The following is a 13,414-nucleotide window of genomic DNA, read 5'->3' as shown; positions in this document are numbered from 1 at the left end:
TGGACTCAACATGTTAACTTTGTTTCTCTCTCCACAGATGCTTCATAGATTTGCCAAGTTTCTCCAACTCTTCAGCTTTTATTTCCCCCAGCACTTCTGTTGTTTCATTATACGACTTCTAATATTTTAAAGAGTCATATTTTTGACCACAGTAAAGACATATTTAAATGCATTTGTGACTTGATTAAATAGTTTGTTAAATAGATGGTGAAGTTCAGTTCAGCTGTTCATAATCATTCCAATATTTATAAATTGTCTAAAGCACAATTCAATTAATGTATCTTTAGAAACTACAAAGTGCAAAGAAAATGTAGAAAATGTTTTGGTGTATGAATTTGTTTAAAAAGATCCTGAGGTATGGTATCTGTCAATACACACTTATGTTCTGAATTGCTGTAGTCTGTATACCTTTGGTATTGATCAGTCACTCAGTCCCTGCCCTGAGCCTTGATCAGTCTCCATCCCTTTCCTGACAATCAAGCAGTTATCCCATTCAGCATATTGGGAGACAAGGCAACTGATCAAAGAGCACAACTCATCCTGCATTCAGCAGTCACGCTGAGCCACACATCGAGTCCCAGACCCCGTCAAGTATTGAGCAGTAGCCATAACCTTGTTCTGATAATCAAGCAGTCTCCTTGTTCCTTTGAATATTGCACAGTGGCTTTGTTCCATGTATGAGCATCTGCCCTGCCAAGTGGCTGCCCAGGCCCTGACGCACATTGAGCTATCGTCCAATTCCCGACATATTGGGCGACCACCTCATCCCCAAGTCAATTGCACTGAACAGTCCCCGAGCCCCGTATTGAAACAGTCACTTGATTCTCCTTTGAAAAGTGAAACAAAGCAGCCTCTTGATTCTTTAGCCTCTAGACAGAGACAATACCACTTTTTAACAATCCTCACCCTAGAACATGAGACTGTCTACCATCATCAGCTCCTCTATACCAAGGATAATTCAGAACATCCAATACCTTATGTTCATCTATCTGGAAAAGTACTGTATCAGCTATAAGACTAGGAGGAGCCGCAATGTTCAGACTTTGCTCTGCTTGAGTAAGCCAGTTAATGAAATCTTGCAAGGAATTCTGAAAGTCTGTTGCAAGGTTGAGAGCATCTTCTAGCTTGGTCTGAAAATAAAAAAAAAGTCATTTAATTATTATAGCACAAATTTCATTCATTAGTATATGTTAGTTCTCCATGGACCAACCTGCTTTGTTTGCTACCCTCACCCCACCCACAACTTTTTGTCCTTATAATCCTGCAACTGTTCCCTCTTCAGCAAATTATTTTAGGTCAATAAAAATCCAAGATTGCTGGAGAGAAACATTAAGGACTGACATGACCATCCTTTTTAAAAGTCACCATCTTCCCACTTGCAGTAATGGGATACATTTTCACAAAATATTCTTATCTTCCCACTGTTGGTCCTGCTAACATTGTTGGCACTCCTACCTTCTTTTCCTCTATCTTTGCGCTCATCAATTGCCACTTCTGTTCTAATAACATGACGCACTGCTCAACATTTGATCCTGCAGCATCATCACGAGCACTCAGCAACAGCCGGCCTTTCTCGAGCAAGTTCTTGTATGCTTCCTCATTAGCATAAAATTCCTTGTAGAGTTCCTAAAAAAAATATGCAATCTTTACAGCTAATCCGTAATATGGACAAATTGTATTCAAAAAAATCCAATTTCATATCTCACAATCTATTCCTTTTGAGTTATAAATCTACTCAATGTATGATTGCAAAAGGCCTCTACAAGTACTATTATTTTGTTACAGATTATTTAGAGCAGAATTTGCTGGCAAACGTAAGTATTTGATCAGATTCATGAAAGATCTTGTGTTATATTCTATTAAGTTTAAATATACAGGACAGCTATTTGATAGCTTAATCTGTTTCTTGGGAAACAAAATGTGTGTGTTAGGAAGAAACACATCAATGTATCTATTTAATATCCAACTACCCGTAATTTGAGTGAAATAAAACAGACAAATTTCTTACAATGGCATCATCTTATTAACATTGCACATCAGAATGCCAATCCAAAATCAGAAATGGTGCATTAATGACTGGTTCAAGTTTACATTCAACATTCTTTTACCTATTTAGCATGATGCAGGAGAATTTTTTGTTTGTTTTAAATCCATTCTCAGGATGTGGGTGTCGCTGGCTGCATTTGGGAAAATGGTGATGAGCTGCCTTCTTAAACCATTGCAGTCCACGTGCTATAGGCACACCCACAATGGTGTCAGGGTGGAAATTCCAGAACTTAGATCCAATGAAGTTCTAGTACCATTGTATCTTGAGGGGGGATTCAATATAATTTGTAAAACAGCAATAAGCACACTTTGTCGGAAAGTGATGTTATGATGGGGGAAAATGATAAAATTAACTGCAAACTCTGGAACAAGTTACGATAACTATTTGTACAGAGGGATTGGTAAATGTTTGCTCAAAAAAGTGTTGATCATCGAGGGACAGAGAACTGGAAACAGAAAGTACATTATTTTAAATGAAGGTGCATAGATCGTTCAGCTTGTGATTGGGACAGTCCCCTCATTAACTCTAGCTGAAGCGCCTTTGTGGGCTATGTTGTCATATGAGGTTTAGTTTTCAAATATTTTGAGTCTGAATTCTTGAATTGATGACTCGGACTTAAACTGCTATTTTCAGTGGGAATGTCCGAGAGATCTGGTTTAGAAGTATTGGACTACAGCTAATTAAGCTCTACCCTTTGCACGGTAATCTACTTTCGTAACAAATCTTCATTGGCAGTCTTTGTCTAGTCTGAGTCTGACACTGTACACTTGCCATTGAATTTCCTTTATGTCATTTTACCAATTTTTCTGGCCCAATTTCTGTCTGTATTGTGCTGCTCTTCCCTCCATAAGAGGGTTTCCAGAAAATGTACTGAATAGTCAGATTGATCAGCTTCCCCATATACGCTGACGATATCTGGTTTTATTTCACCATCATTTATCTTGAGTCCACCAATACTCTGTCTCTAAATTGTAAGAACGCTTGTTAAATATTCAGTACTAGATGAGAATAAATTTTCTCCAAATGAATATTGGCACAATTGAAGCCCATGTTTCCAGTCCCCACCATACACTTAAATCCATTTCTATCCCTTGCTTTGGCAACTGTCCGAGGCAGAATCAGAATGTCACATTCGACCCAAGATGAATTTTTAACCACATCTGGGACATTGCTAGAACTGCCAACTCAGTCCCTGGCTCAATTATTTGTTGCTGGAACTTGCATCAATCCATGTATTACCTCTGGGCTTGAATATTCTAACACACTCTTAGTCGGTCTCCCACATTCTACCATCTGCAAACTTGAGTTCATCCAAAACTGGGTTGCCTTGCTTCAAACTCACACCAAACTCTAGTCATTCATCACCCTGTGCTTGCTGATCCACAGTCGCCCCAGGTTAAGTAATTGTGTGATTTTAAAATTATTCTCCATATTTTCGAATCCCTCTGTAACCTCTTCAGAGACCTGACTCTGCTGATGTGTGGACATTCATCTAATGCTGGCCCTTCTGAGCATTACTGGTAGCTGTGCCTTCAGCTGCCTGGGTCTCAAGCTCTGAAATTGCCTCTTTAAACACCGATTGTCTGTAACTAATGTATTGCTTTTAAGTTACCTCTTATGACCTACCTTTTCGACGAAGCTATTTTCTGCCCTAGTATCTCCTTATGTAACTATCTGCCATACTTGGGGTTAAATCTTTCCATTGAGCCTCAAGACAACTTGAGGTTCATGGTGCTTTTTAAATGTAAGCTATCATTGTTGGTTAGACAGGATATGTTTCCTTTAGATAAAAAAAATAACAGTGCACACATGCAATGCCACTAAACCCCCGAGTAAAAGACAGCATGGAAATTCAAACTAAATATTTCTTAAAGGATAGCTTAAAGATCATGTTTTTAAAAAGTCCAGTTAAATTCCATCAAATGAAAAGAAAAATGGATGTTATTTTGAGAAATTATTTGCTTTTGAAGGAGACTACAAATCACTTACCAAGTGGACATTCAGTTGTTCTCTGGCTGTCTCAGGTAAACCGCCAGTGGATTTAGATGCTGCCAACTGATTCTCAACTCGACTCAGCCACTGCAAGAAGTCTTCAATCTCGCCATGAAAACCTTCAGCCTGTCAAACAAGGGGTATTTCAGAAAAAATACCAGCTGTTTCACACAGTTTGCTAATATCCACTCAGAATATAGAAATCAAATGTCAATGCCAGCAGAATTCAAGAGCCTAAAGCACTGTAAATGAATATGAACAACTCAAATTAGGTCATAACTTAAACAATAATTTAGCTTACAAATCAATCTACAGTTGTGGTCAACCAACAGTCCTAGGAACATCCAAACGTTAAAGTACTAAAATTATATGAAAAAGGGCATCACTCTTGCAATGTTGCAAAAACGAAGGCAACACCATATTCAAAGGAATGGAACTGCATTGAAACAAATGGGTAGTGGAGAGGAAGAAAACGTACAATATATGTCAAATTGATGGATGGCAATTTAGCTCTGCACTTATTGAGTGAGGCGTTTTATTTTCTGTTTACATAAATTATTTGAATGCAGGCATTAAAGCCAACAATACCGACTCAAAAGCATGGAAAACTGGAGAACAATGCAGAATACAGTCTGTTTACTGTAGTGGGCATATATGTTGCTGAGGCAGTGCAACATGGAGAACGACTTAGTTAAACATTTTGGGACAAGTAACTAAAAAGCTCAAGAATCCTTAGAGAGTGTTGAAATAAAGGCTGAAAGATACAGATAGACAAATCTTTAACAGATGACATGCAGATCTAAAATGAAAAGCTAATGACGTTCCGGATTTTATATGTTGGGATAAATTATACAAAATTCAGGGACAGGTGTAAAGCACTAGCTAAAACGTGCTACAAACATTAAGCTCATTCTATTGTTATATTTTGGTACTGCCTCTTTTAGGTAAAAATGAGAAAAAATGTCACGTGTCCTGCTCGGAATTCTGTCTGACAACTAGCCTGTGTAGCTTGGCTGCTTTGGGCCCCAGGCTAACTTACTAAGAAGGTGCACCACGCTCAGGTCTGTAGATAAAGATAAGGCGAGCTGTGTTGACCATGGTCAACACATCAGTTTCCAAGTCTCACGGGGAGATGTTAAGAATGTCAGCTTTTATAAACAGTTATACTTTATGTCTTTCTGTTATTATCAGTTTAATTCAGAGATAAAATGCTGGAGGTTTACAAAGAAGCTAATTAGCATTTCTAATTGGATGTTGCCAAAGAGATGAACTTTGGAAATAAGAACGTTCACAGAAAGTCACTGTACAACAAGGTTACAGGTTTTCTAATTCTTAGAAAAAAGTCAGCCTGCAGCTGAGTAACTGAAGGCAGAACATAGAGCAATTAGTTCTGCACCTGAAAAAAAGAAAATGCTGACTGTATTGGTAACCCTTAGAATGAATAGTTTTGATAGAGTTATTTCTTTATTTTTCTATTTTGCACCTAGGAACCTTTGTACTTAAGATGGCGACTTGGTACACTTTTCACTTTACTCCTGTACTTGAGTATATGCAACAAAAAAAAACCTAATTCTAATTTTAAGTTATCTGACTGGGCACAGAAAAGCAAGGAAGCAAGCCCATTAGGAGCTGAGAATGAAGCGTTCACTTAAGAGACAGTGTAATATATAACCGTGGCAAAATTTTTGATTTCATCAAACATTAAATTGGGAATTTTCCCTCAAGTGCCTATTGAATAGTGTTTAGGTGGAATAAAAACAAAAACAAAAAACAAAACTCAGCAAATCTGGCAACATCTGTTGAGAGAAAAATAGAGTTAACATTTCAAGTCTGATAGGACTCTCCTTCAGAATTCTGAAGCTTGAAATTACATCTCTACAGATGCTGTCTGTTTAAGCTGCTGCACGATTCCAATTTTTATTTCACATTTTCAGCATCTGCAGTATTTTGCTTTAATATCAAGAGGATTGGATAAATACTCCTGGAGTACCTATGCAAAAAGAGTACATGAGAAAGAAAAGGAAATTGGATTATAACTGAACAGGTGGCCTTTTTTGCCCACTGCAATTTCAAGGCTTCAGGCTCAGTCAACAGGTTTTCATGAGAGAAGTTTACAGATTGGCATACTACAATTTGCAGTCTGCAAGCTCTCTTAATGGATGTAATTAATTTTATAATTGGCCCCAGAATGAATAGCAAAGGAAAATACAGATTAAATGCTATTTAACAGGATCTTAAGCAGTGCCACAGAAGAACTGCTTGTAACTTGTCTTTGCCTATTCAAGATTTAAAAAGGTACAGGTCTCCCAATATTCTTCAGCTATCGAATACCTGCTGGAGAGCAGCTTCCAGTTGTTGTTCTCTTCCTTCAGTTTTCCGAAGCAGTGACTGCCAGCTCTGATTTAACTTATCTAATCGACGCTTTAGGTTGCTGGCATCCTCCCCTGCACTTGACTCCAGAAGTTCATTCCCAGCTTTATTTACAGTGTCGACCGTTGACTTGTGGGCAAGAACATCATTCTTCAATACCTGTGGGGAGTTAACGTTCTAGTTACCAAATATTTCACAAACAGGCTATCTCGATCCAACAACACTTGAACTTTAAAGCAAACAGTATAATTTGAAAGACAAGCAGATCTTCAGCGTCAATACAGAGAATGGTGGACAAACTCTGATGTCCTGAGGTCTATTGTTCAGATGCTGGAATTTATGTAAAACACTGCCATCTCTATTCTAATTCATAGAAAGTCCAGTCTTTGCCAATCACTACCACTTTCTCATCCTTTAACAATCCACACTTTCTGCATAATGTGTTGTGGTCTCTCCCTGTATTCTTGTCCTACCATCCTTTACCTATTATCCAGGTTTACACCTTTATTTTTCTGATACTGGCTTTTGGAGGAATTGCCCCATCCTAAATTTCACTGTCATTCATTGGATCTTTAGCCATCTACACAATCATTCATTCTTGGCTCTTTGCTCTTTACTTCACTTCCCTCTACATTCAAAAGCACTAAGGTGGTGAATTCTGTTATTCTTCATTTTCACAACATACAAGAGCAATTCTACTGTCTGACACGATATGATACATTTGTTGACTGAAGACCATATGTAGCAAAGAATGTTGAGCTTATATAGCACTATGGATTTGAAGATGGACCTTCAAATACAAAATACAATTTAAATTTAAGACAGAATTTAAACCAATGCCAACATTAACGTAACATGTATAATGCATAAAACAGCCATGTTTTCTCAATTAAGAACATTTCCCAAAGCCCTATTGTTACTTTTACAACACCATATTAATTCTATTTGACTGTATGATCTAATGGTTATACAGTTATGCAAATTACATCTTTGCAGAGGATAACTTAATTGATTGCCATTACAATATACTATTTTGACGTACATGATGCTTGGCAAGTTCAATTTCAATGGCTTTTGGATCCCCAGTAATTGGCTTTTGTCCATCCAGTAGCTCCTCTGTATGATTCAACCAGGTCATAAGTTCAGCCAGTGCATGTTGAAACTGACCTAGTGCCAGTAGGGCACCCTCTACCTTATGCTGTGGAGAAATAAGTTCACAATTAATCATTCAGAACAAATATTCTTTTACGCTATCAAAAATATTCACCCCAAGTCTCCCTGGGTCTGTAAAGAAATATCCTGTAGTTCTGAATATAGAAAAATGACCAAACACCAAATATTGGAGCAGTACATCAAGGTCAGTATGCTTATGTGACAATCCATTGTATGCCAAAATAGCAAAGAGTGGTACACGTGCCATCCATGGTTTCTAGGAAGTAATAGGTAGGTCCATATGGCTATTTTTGTACATCTATAAGTAGCTGCACTTAGAGCAGGAATGGTGGCCTGTGGGTGGGTTCGTTCCCTAAATTTGTTCTATTAATGTGGAGAAGGTAAAGGATGAAAGGAAGGGCTTTCAACTACTTTGGAGTCCATATGTCCTACTGTGGATTTGTTCTGGATAAAAACGCAGAAAATACATTAAATTTGATACTGCCCTCAAAAAGATTTTTAAAAGGCAGGGAGTTTGTAGTATGGAAATGAATTAGGGTGAGGAAGCCATTTGACCCCTCTAGCCTGTCACACCAGTCAAGATCATTGTTGATCTGGGTTGAGGCTTTGACTTCACAATCCTGTTTACCCCCAATAACAATCAACTTCCTTGTTAGCCAGGAATCTACTGACCTCTGCCTTAGAAATTTTCAGTAAGCTTCACTTGCATCGTTCTCTGAGGAATACAAGTCTGATGACTCAAGACACACAGATTAAAAAACCTCATCTCAGTTTTTGAACTGTATCCCCTAGTTCTGGTAATGTAATAATCTAGTAGGGTCCATCACCTTCCCAACTCCCTCTGATCCAGTCAGGGAGGGCTAGGTCAAGAATAATCTTACTGTCCAGAGACAAAATGAGCTTTGAAATGGTCACTGAATGATTACTTCAATAGCCTCATCCACCGCTGCAAAGGTCCTGATGTCACGTAGGGAGATCTCCTTGCAGGATTGGGTGTGAGGTGGTGTTCCCCACTTCTATTTTTGTTATTTACCCACAAGATGTGGGTGTTGCTGGCTGGCCAGCATTTATTGCCTGTCTCTAGTTTCCCTTGAGAAGGTGGTGGTCAGCTGTCTTCTTGGACTGCTGCAAGTCTGTTTGGAGTATAAATGCTGTTAGGATGTGAATTCCAGGAATATGACTCAGCAACATTGAAGGATGGTGACATATTTCCAAGTCAGGATTGAGAGTCAGTGGAGGTGGAAGTTGCAAGTGGTGTTGTTTGCATGTATCTGCTGCTGTTGTCCTTGTAGATGATCATCCTGGTAATGACCAGGAAACAAAAGAGCCATGGTGAATTTCTGCAGTATGTCTTGTAGATAGGACACAATGCTGCTGCTTAGCATCGATGATGCAGAGAGTGGATGTGGAATTAATCAAGTGGACTGCTTTGGTCTGGATGGTATCAAGCTTCTTGACTGTTGAAGTTGTGCTCATCCAGACAAATGGGGAGTATTCCATCATATTCCTGATTTATATCTTGTAGACAGTGGACAGGATCTGGGGAGTCAGAACGTGAGTTTCTTGCTGCAGGGCATCCTAGCCTGTGACCTACTCTTGTAACCACAGCGCTTAATATGACTAGTTCAGTTTCGCTTCTGGTCAATGATTGTTGATAGTGGGGAATTCAATTATGGTAACATCATTGAATGCCAGGGGGTGGTAGTCATTGTCTAGCATTTGTACAGGGTAAACGTTAATTGCTACTCATCAGCCTGAGCCTTGATATTTTCCAGATCTTGCTGTATTTGGATATGGACTACTTTAATATGCAACGAGTTGTGAATGATGCTAAATGTTGAGAGTCATCAGGGATCATCCCACTTCTGACTTTAAGAAGAAGACCAGTGACAAAGCAGCTGAAGATGACTGGGCCAAGGACACTACCTTGAAGAACTCCTGGACAGATGTCCTGGAGCTGAGATGACTGATGTCCAACCATCACAACCGTCTTCCTTTGTGCCAGCTATAACTCCAACCAGTGGGGAGTTTCTTCTTCTTGTTGTTCTTCCCCCCACCTCCGATTCCCACCGACTCCAGTTTTGAGTCTTTTGTGCTACACTTGTTTGAATGTTGTCTTGAAGTCAAGACAGTCAACCCTAACCCTAACCTCACCCACGGAATTCAGCTTTTTAATTCACGTTTGAACCAAAACTGCAATGAAGTCAGGAGTCATGTGGCCCTGGCGCAACTCACACAGGATGTCAGTAAGCAGGTTAATGCTAAGTGCTGCTTGATAGTACTGTTGACGACACCTTCTGACGATTGAGGACAGGTTGATGCAGTGGTAATCGGCTGGGTGGGATTTTTCCTGTTTTTTGTCTATAGGACATACCTAGGCAATTTTCAATATAGTCAGGTAGATGCCAGTATTATGTACGCTTAGGAATAGCTTGGTTAGGGGGTGGCAGGTTTTGGAGCATACAATACAATTGCTATAATGTTGTCAGGATCTGTAGCCGCTGTAGTATTTCTTCATATCACATGCAGTGGATTGAATTGGCCAAAGACAAATCCATGATGCTGGAGACCTCTGGTGGAGGCTGAGATAGATCATCCAGTTGGTACCTCTACCTGAGGCTGACATGAACGCTTCAGCCTTGTTCTTTGTGCTGGGCTCCCCCAACTATTTAAGATGGGGATATTTGCGGAGCCTTCTTCTCCAATGAGTTGTTTATTAGTCCACCACCGATCATGACTGGATGTGGCAGGACTGCAGAGTTAGTTTGGCTTTGTTGTTTGTGGAATCACTTAGCTCTATCACTTGCTGCTTATGTTGTTTGGCACACAAGTAGTACTGCTTGTACCTTCACTAATTTTCAACTTCTCATTTTTAGGTATGCTTGGTCCTGCACTCTTCATTGAGCTACTGTACACTGCAGGCCCACAGAGGGCTACCCAGCAGCAAGTCCACACTCTTGGAAAGACAGAAGCTGCAGTTGTGCAGAACTCTCAATATTAAATGTTGTGTTAGGCAGGATCCTGTGCTCATTTCTGAAGCTAGACTTGAAGCAACATGTTCTGCTTAATTGTTTATATTGAGGAATCTAATAAGTGATGGAAGTATGACTTCATAATACTTTATTAAGATGATAATAAGCAAAGTATTTTTGAACAGAATTACAGAGAAAGACTATTATTATGGTGCAGGAAGCCATTTGGCTCATTGTGCCTGCAGGCTCTATTATCTAGCAATAGATAACAGAGTAGGCTAATCTCCTCCCTTTTCCCCATATCATTCACAACATTTGTATCCAAAAAAATTCATTGCCCTCTTGAAAGCCTCAATTGCACCTGCCTCTGCCACATTTCCAGACAGTGCATTCCATACCCTTACAACTCATGGTGTAAAAGTAGCTTGGTCTCACAGCACCCTTGCTTCATATGCACATCACTTTAAACATCGAACCTAAATTCTTTGCCAATGTACTACTGTAGTGGATGTCAAAACCTGATAGTTTTTGCATTAACTCCCTCAAAAGCCCTTCAATCTATGCATAAATCATGAACCTGAGTGTACAACTTCTATTGGTCCGTATCCTTTTTTGTCTTTTATGACTTTCCAAAACTGGAAGATGTAATAACTGGCTGAAGCACTGGCAATGTATTGTTACATTATATCAATCTATATACTGATAATGCACACACATTAGAAACAATACTTGGGGAAGTCTTAGTTGTAGCAGGCCGCTTGTACCTGTCTGTGAATAATCTTTTCTCCCAAATCTTCCCAGAGGTGTTTGAGCTCAGTCAGTGGCTGCTGAATTACGTCACGGTCCGTTTCATCTGAGGCTCTCTTAAGCAGTAGCTCCCCCTGGTGGTTCAATTTTTCCATCTCTATTTGCTGCTGATAAACCTCCATTTTAAACTCCTGTGGAGTGTAAGTGCAGTGAGAAAGTATTATTCATTAGGACACGTTAAATATCAACATATAAAATTGTAACAAAGTTAAAATAAAAGCCACGTTATGATGCCTTTCCTTTCCGACCTAGTCCACCAGCTTTTGCACCTCAACTTAAGATTTTGGCACGCTACTTTAGTATAGGTTTGTGGACATGGGTACAGTGCCAAATGATACTTCAGATACATGTGTAAACAGTAATGTCAGCAGCTACCAAATGAAAAGGACAGTTGACTCTACACTCAGAATATGATCCAATGGCTCTGAGGCACATCGTACGGCCACTGCTAAATTGCATAAATTGGCCAAGTTAACCAACGCTGCTATCTAATGATGGATATTAGGTACCCTTTTCAACCCATTAAAAGAAATGAAAGTTTATTTTAGATAAAAACCAAGATGAAATGTATGTGAATCAACGAAAAACAGTAGAAGTGGATAACTACTTTTGTTTTGTACTGTTGATTCCTTCTAATGGTTTGCGTATGTTGCATGTTATTTTGCTGTATATTAACCCACCTTCATTTCGTTTATTTGTTGTTTCACAGTGTTGATGTCTGTGCCAACTGGAGACATCTCGCCAAGTTTTATCACAGTATTATCCAGCCAGTCAAACATTGCCTAAACATCACAGCAGATCAAGAAATATTACTCAAATTAGTACTTCATTCACATATACAAATGATGCTATGCAGAACACTCCTTACTTGCAGTGAATCTTGGTATTGCACAGCTGCCTGCATGACCTCACCCAGTTTGTCCATCCGCTCTTTCCATGCTTTGTTCAGGTTATCCCATGCATAATTGAGCTAGAAATAGTGGAGATAGAATCCATTAGAAAGGAAACATGGTGGTACAACAACAAATTCCACCTACGTTGCATCTTCAGTGTGTTTCAAAGAAGCAGAATTTGATAAAACAAGACACTTGAGGTGATATTGGGCTGGGAGCCAAAAATCTGGTCAATGAGATAGGTTTTAGGGAGTATCTTAAAAGTAAGAGAGGTGAAAAGGTTTAGGGAGGGAATTTCAAAACTTAAGAGCTGTGGTAGATAAATGCATTACTACCAATGGTCAAATGAAGAAAATTGGGAATATGCAAGAGGCTGGAAATGGAGGAATTCAAAGATCCAGAAGGTTTGTCAAACGGGAAGGAATTACAGAAAAAAAGTAAAGGAGTAACACTGCCTGAAAATAACCTGCATAATCTAATGCTTCCTACTCACTTGTCCATTTTGTATTCAATGAAACTCACTCAATTTATTCATAATTAACAAACCATCAAAATACCAACAAACTGTTCATGTGACAGACCAGTTTATCAGTATGCTACAAACTTTACTCATAGTTTAACAAGTAATAAATTGAGCACCCTTCCTTACATTTAGTGCTTCATCATAATTATTATAATTCCTTTAAGGCTTAACTCTATAAACCAAGAATTAACTTTTTTCATTCAGCCAGCCATTTGACAGGGAGCTACATGCAAATGTTCATTATGTCGCATGACATGTTATGGTATCATCAACAGTACCATTGTTGTTGGAAATATTGTATTGCTTTTATAATTAAATATATTTTGATATTCAATTAGCAAAACAGTCAATTGATGAGACACTTGTCTCATGCTCATTAATGTCTCAATCAAGTTCTAACAAACTGGTATCATTGAAGCTCTGAGCTGGATTAAGGCATTTGGCCATTTGACCCTTCAAGTCTGCTCCTTCATTTGATATGACTATCGTTGATATTCTCTCTCAATCCCACGTTCTCCACCATCCCCTTGAAGTCTTTAAAATCTAGAAACTTATCTCTTTCTTTCTTGAATATATTCAGTGACTTTGCCTCCATAGCCTTCTGTGGTAGAGAATACCAGAGGTTCACTACCCTTTG

The 13,414-nt window shown here is 38.9% G+C and overlaps 1 protein-coding gene across 1 annotated transcript in view; it reads right to left on the bottom strand.

Annotated features, from left to right (window-relative positions):
* Positions 1-13,414, bottom strand: part of macf1a (microtubule actin crosslinking factor 1a) — a 192,530-nt gene that overhangs the window by 53,811 nt on the left and 125,305 nt on the right. The window contains exons 40-47 of the mRNA XM_048612952.1: positions 12,230-12,331; positions 12,042-12,143; positions 11,319-11,492; positions 7,452-7,607; positions 6,371-6,568; positions 4,037-4,165; positions 1,456-1,626; positions 975-1,130 (exon numbers count right to left, since the gene is read on the bottom strand). Of these exons, the coding sequence (XP_048468909.1) occupies positions 975-1,130; positions 1,456-1,626; positions 4,037-4,165; positions 6,371-6,568; positions 7,452-7,607; positions 11,319-11,492; positions 12,042-12,143; positions 12,230-12,331 (1,188 nt within the window). The remainder of the gene's footprint in view (positions 1-974; positions 1,131-1,455; positions 1,627-4,036; positions 4,166-6,370; positions 6,569-7,451; positions 7,608-11,318; positions 11,493-12,041; positions 12,144-12,229; positions 12,332-13,414) is intronic.

The sequence above is a fragment of the Rhincodon typus genome, chromosome 27 (assembly GCF_021869965.1).
Source record: "Rhincodon typus isolate 14 chromosome 27, sRhiTyp1.1, whole genome shotgun sequence".
NCBI lineage: Eukaryota > Metazoa > Chordata > Chondrichthyes > Orectolobiformes > Rhincodontidae > Rhincodon > Rhincodon typus.
The sequence above is the reverse complement of the archived record's forward strand: the minus strand, read 5'-3'. Positions and strand labels throughout refer to the sequence as shown.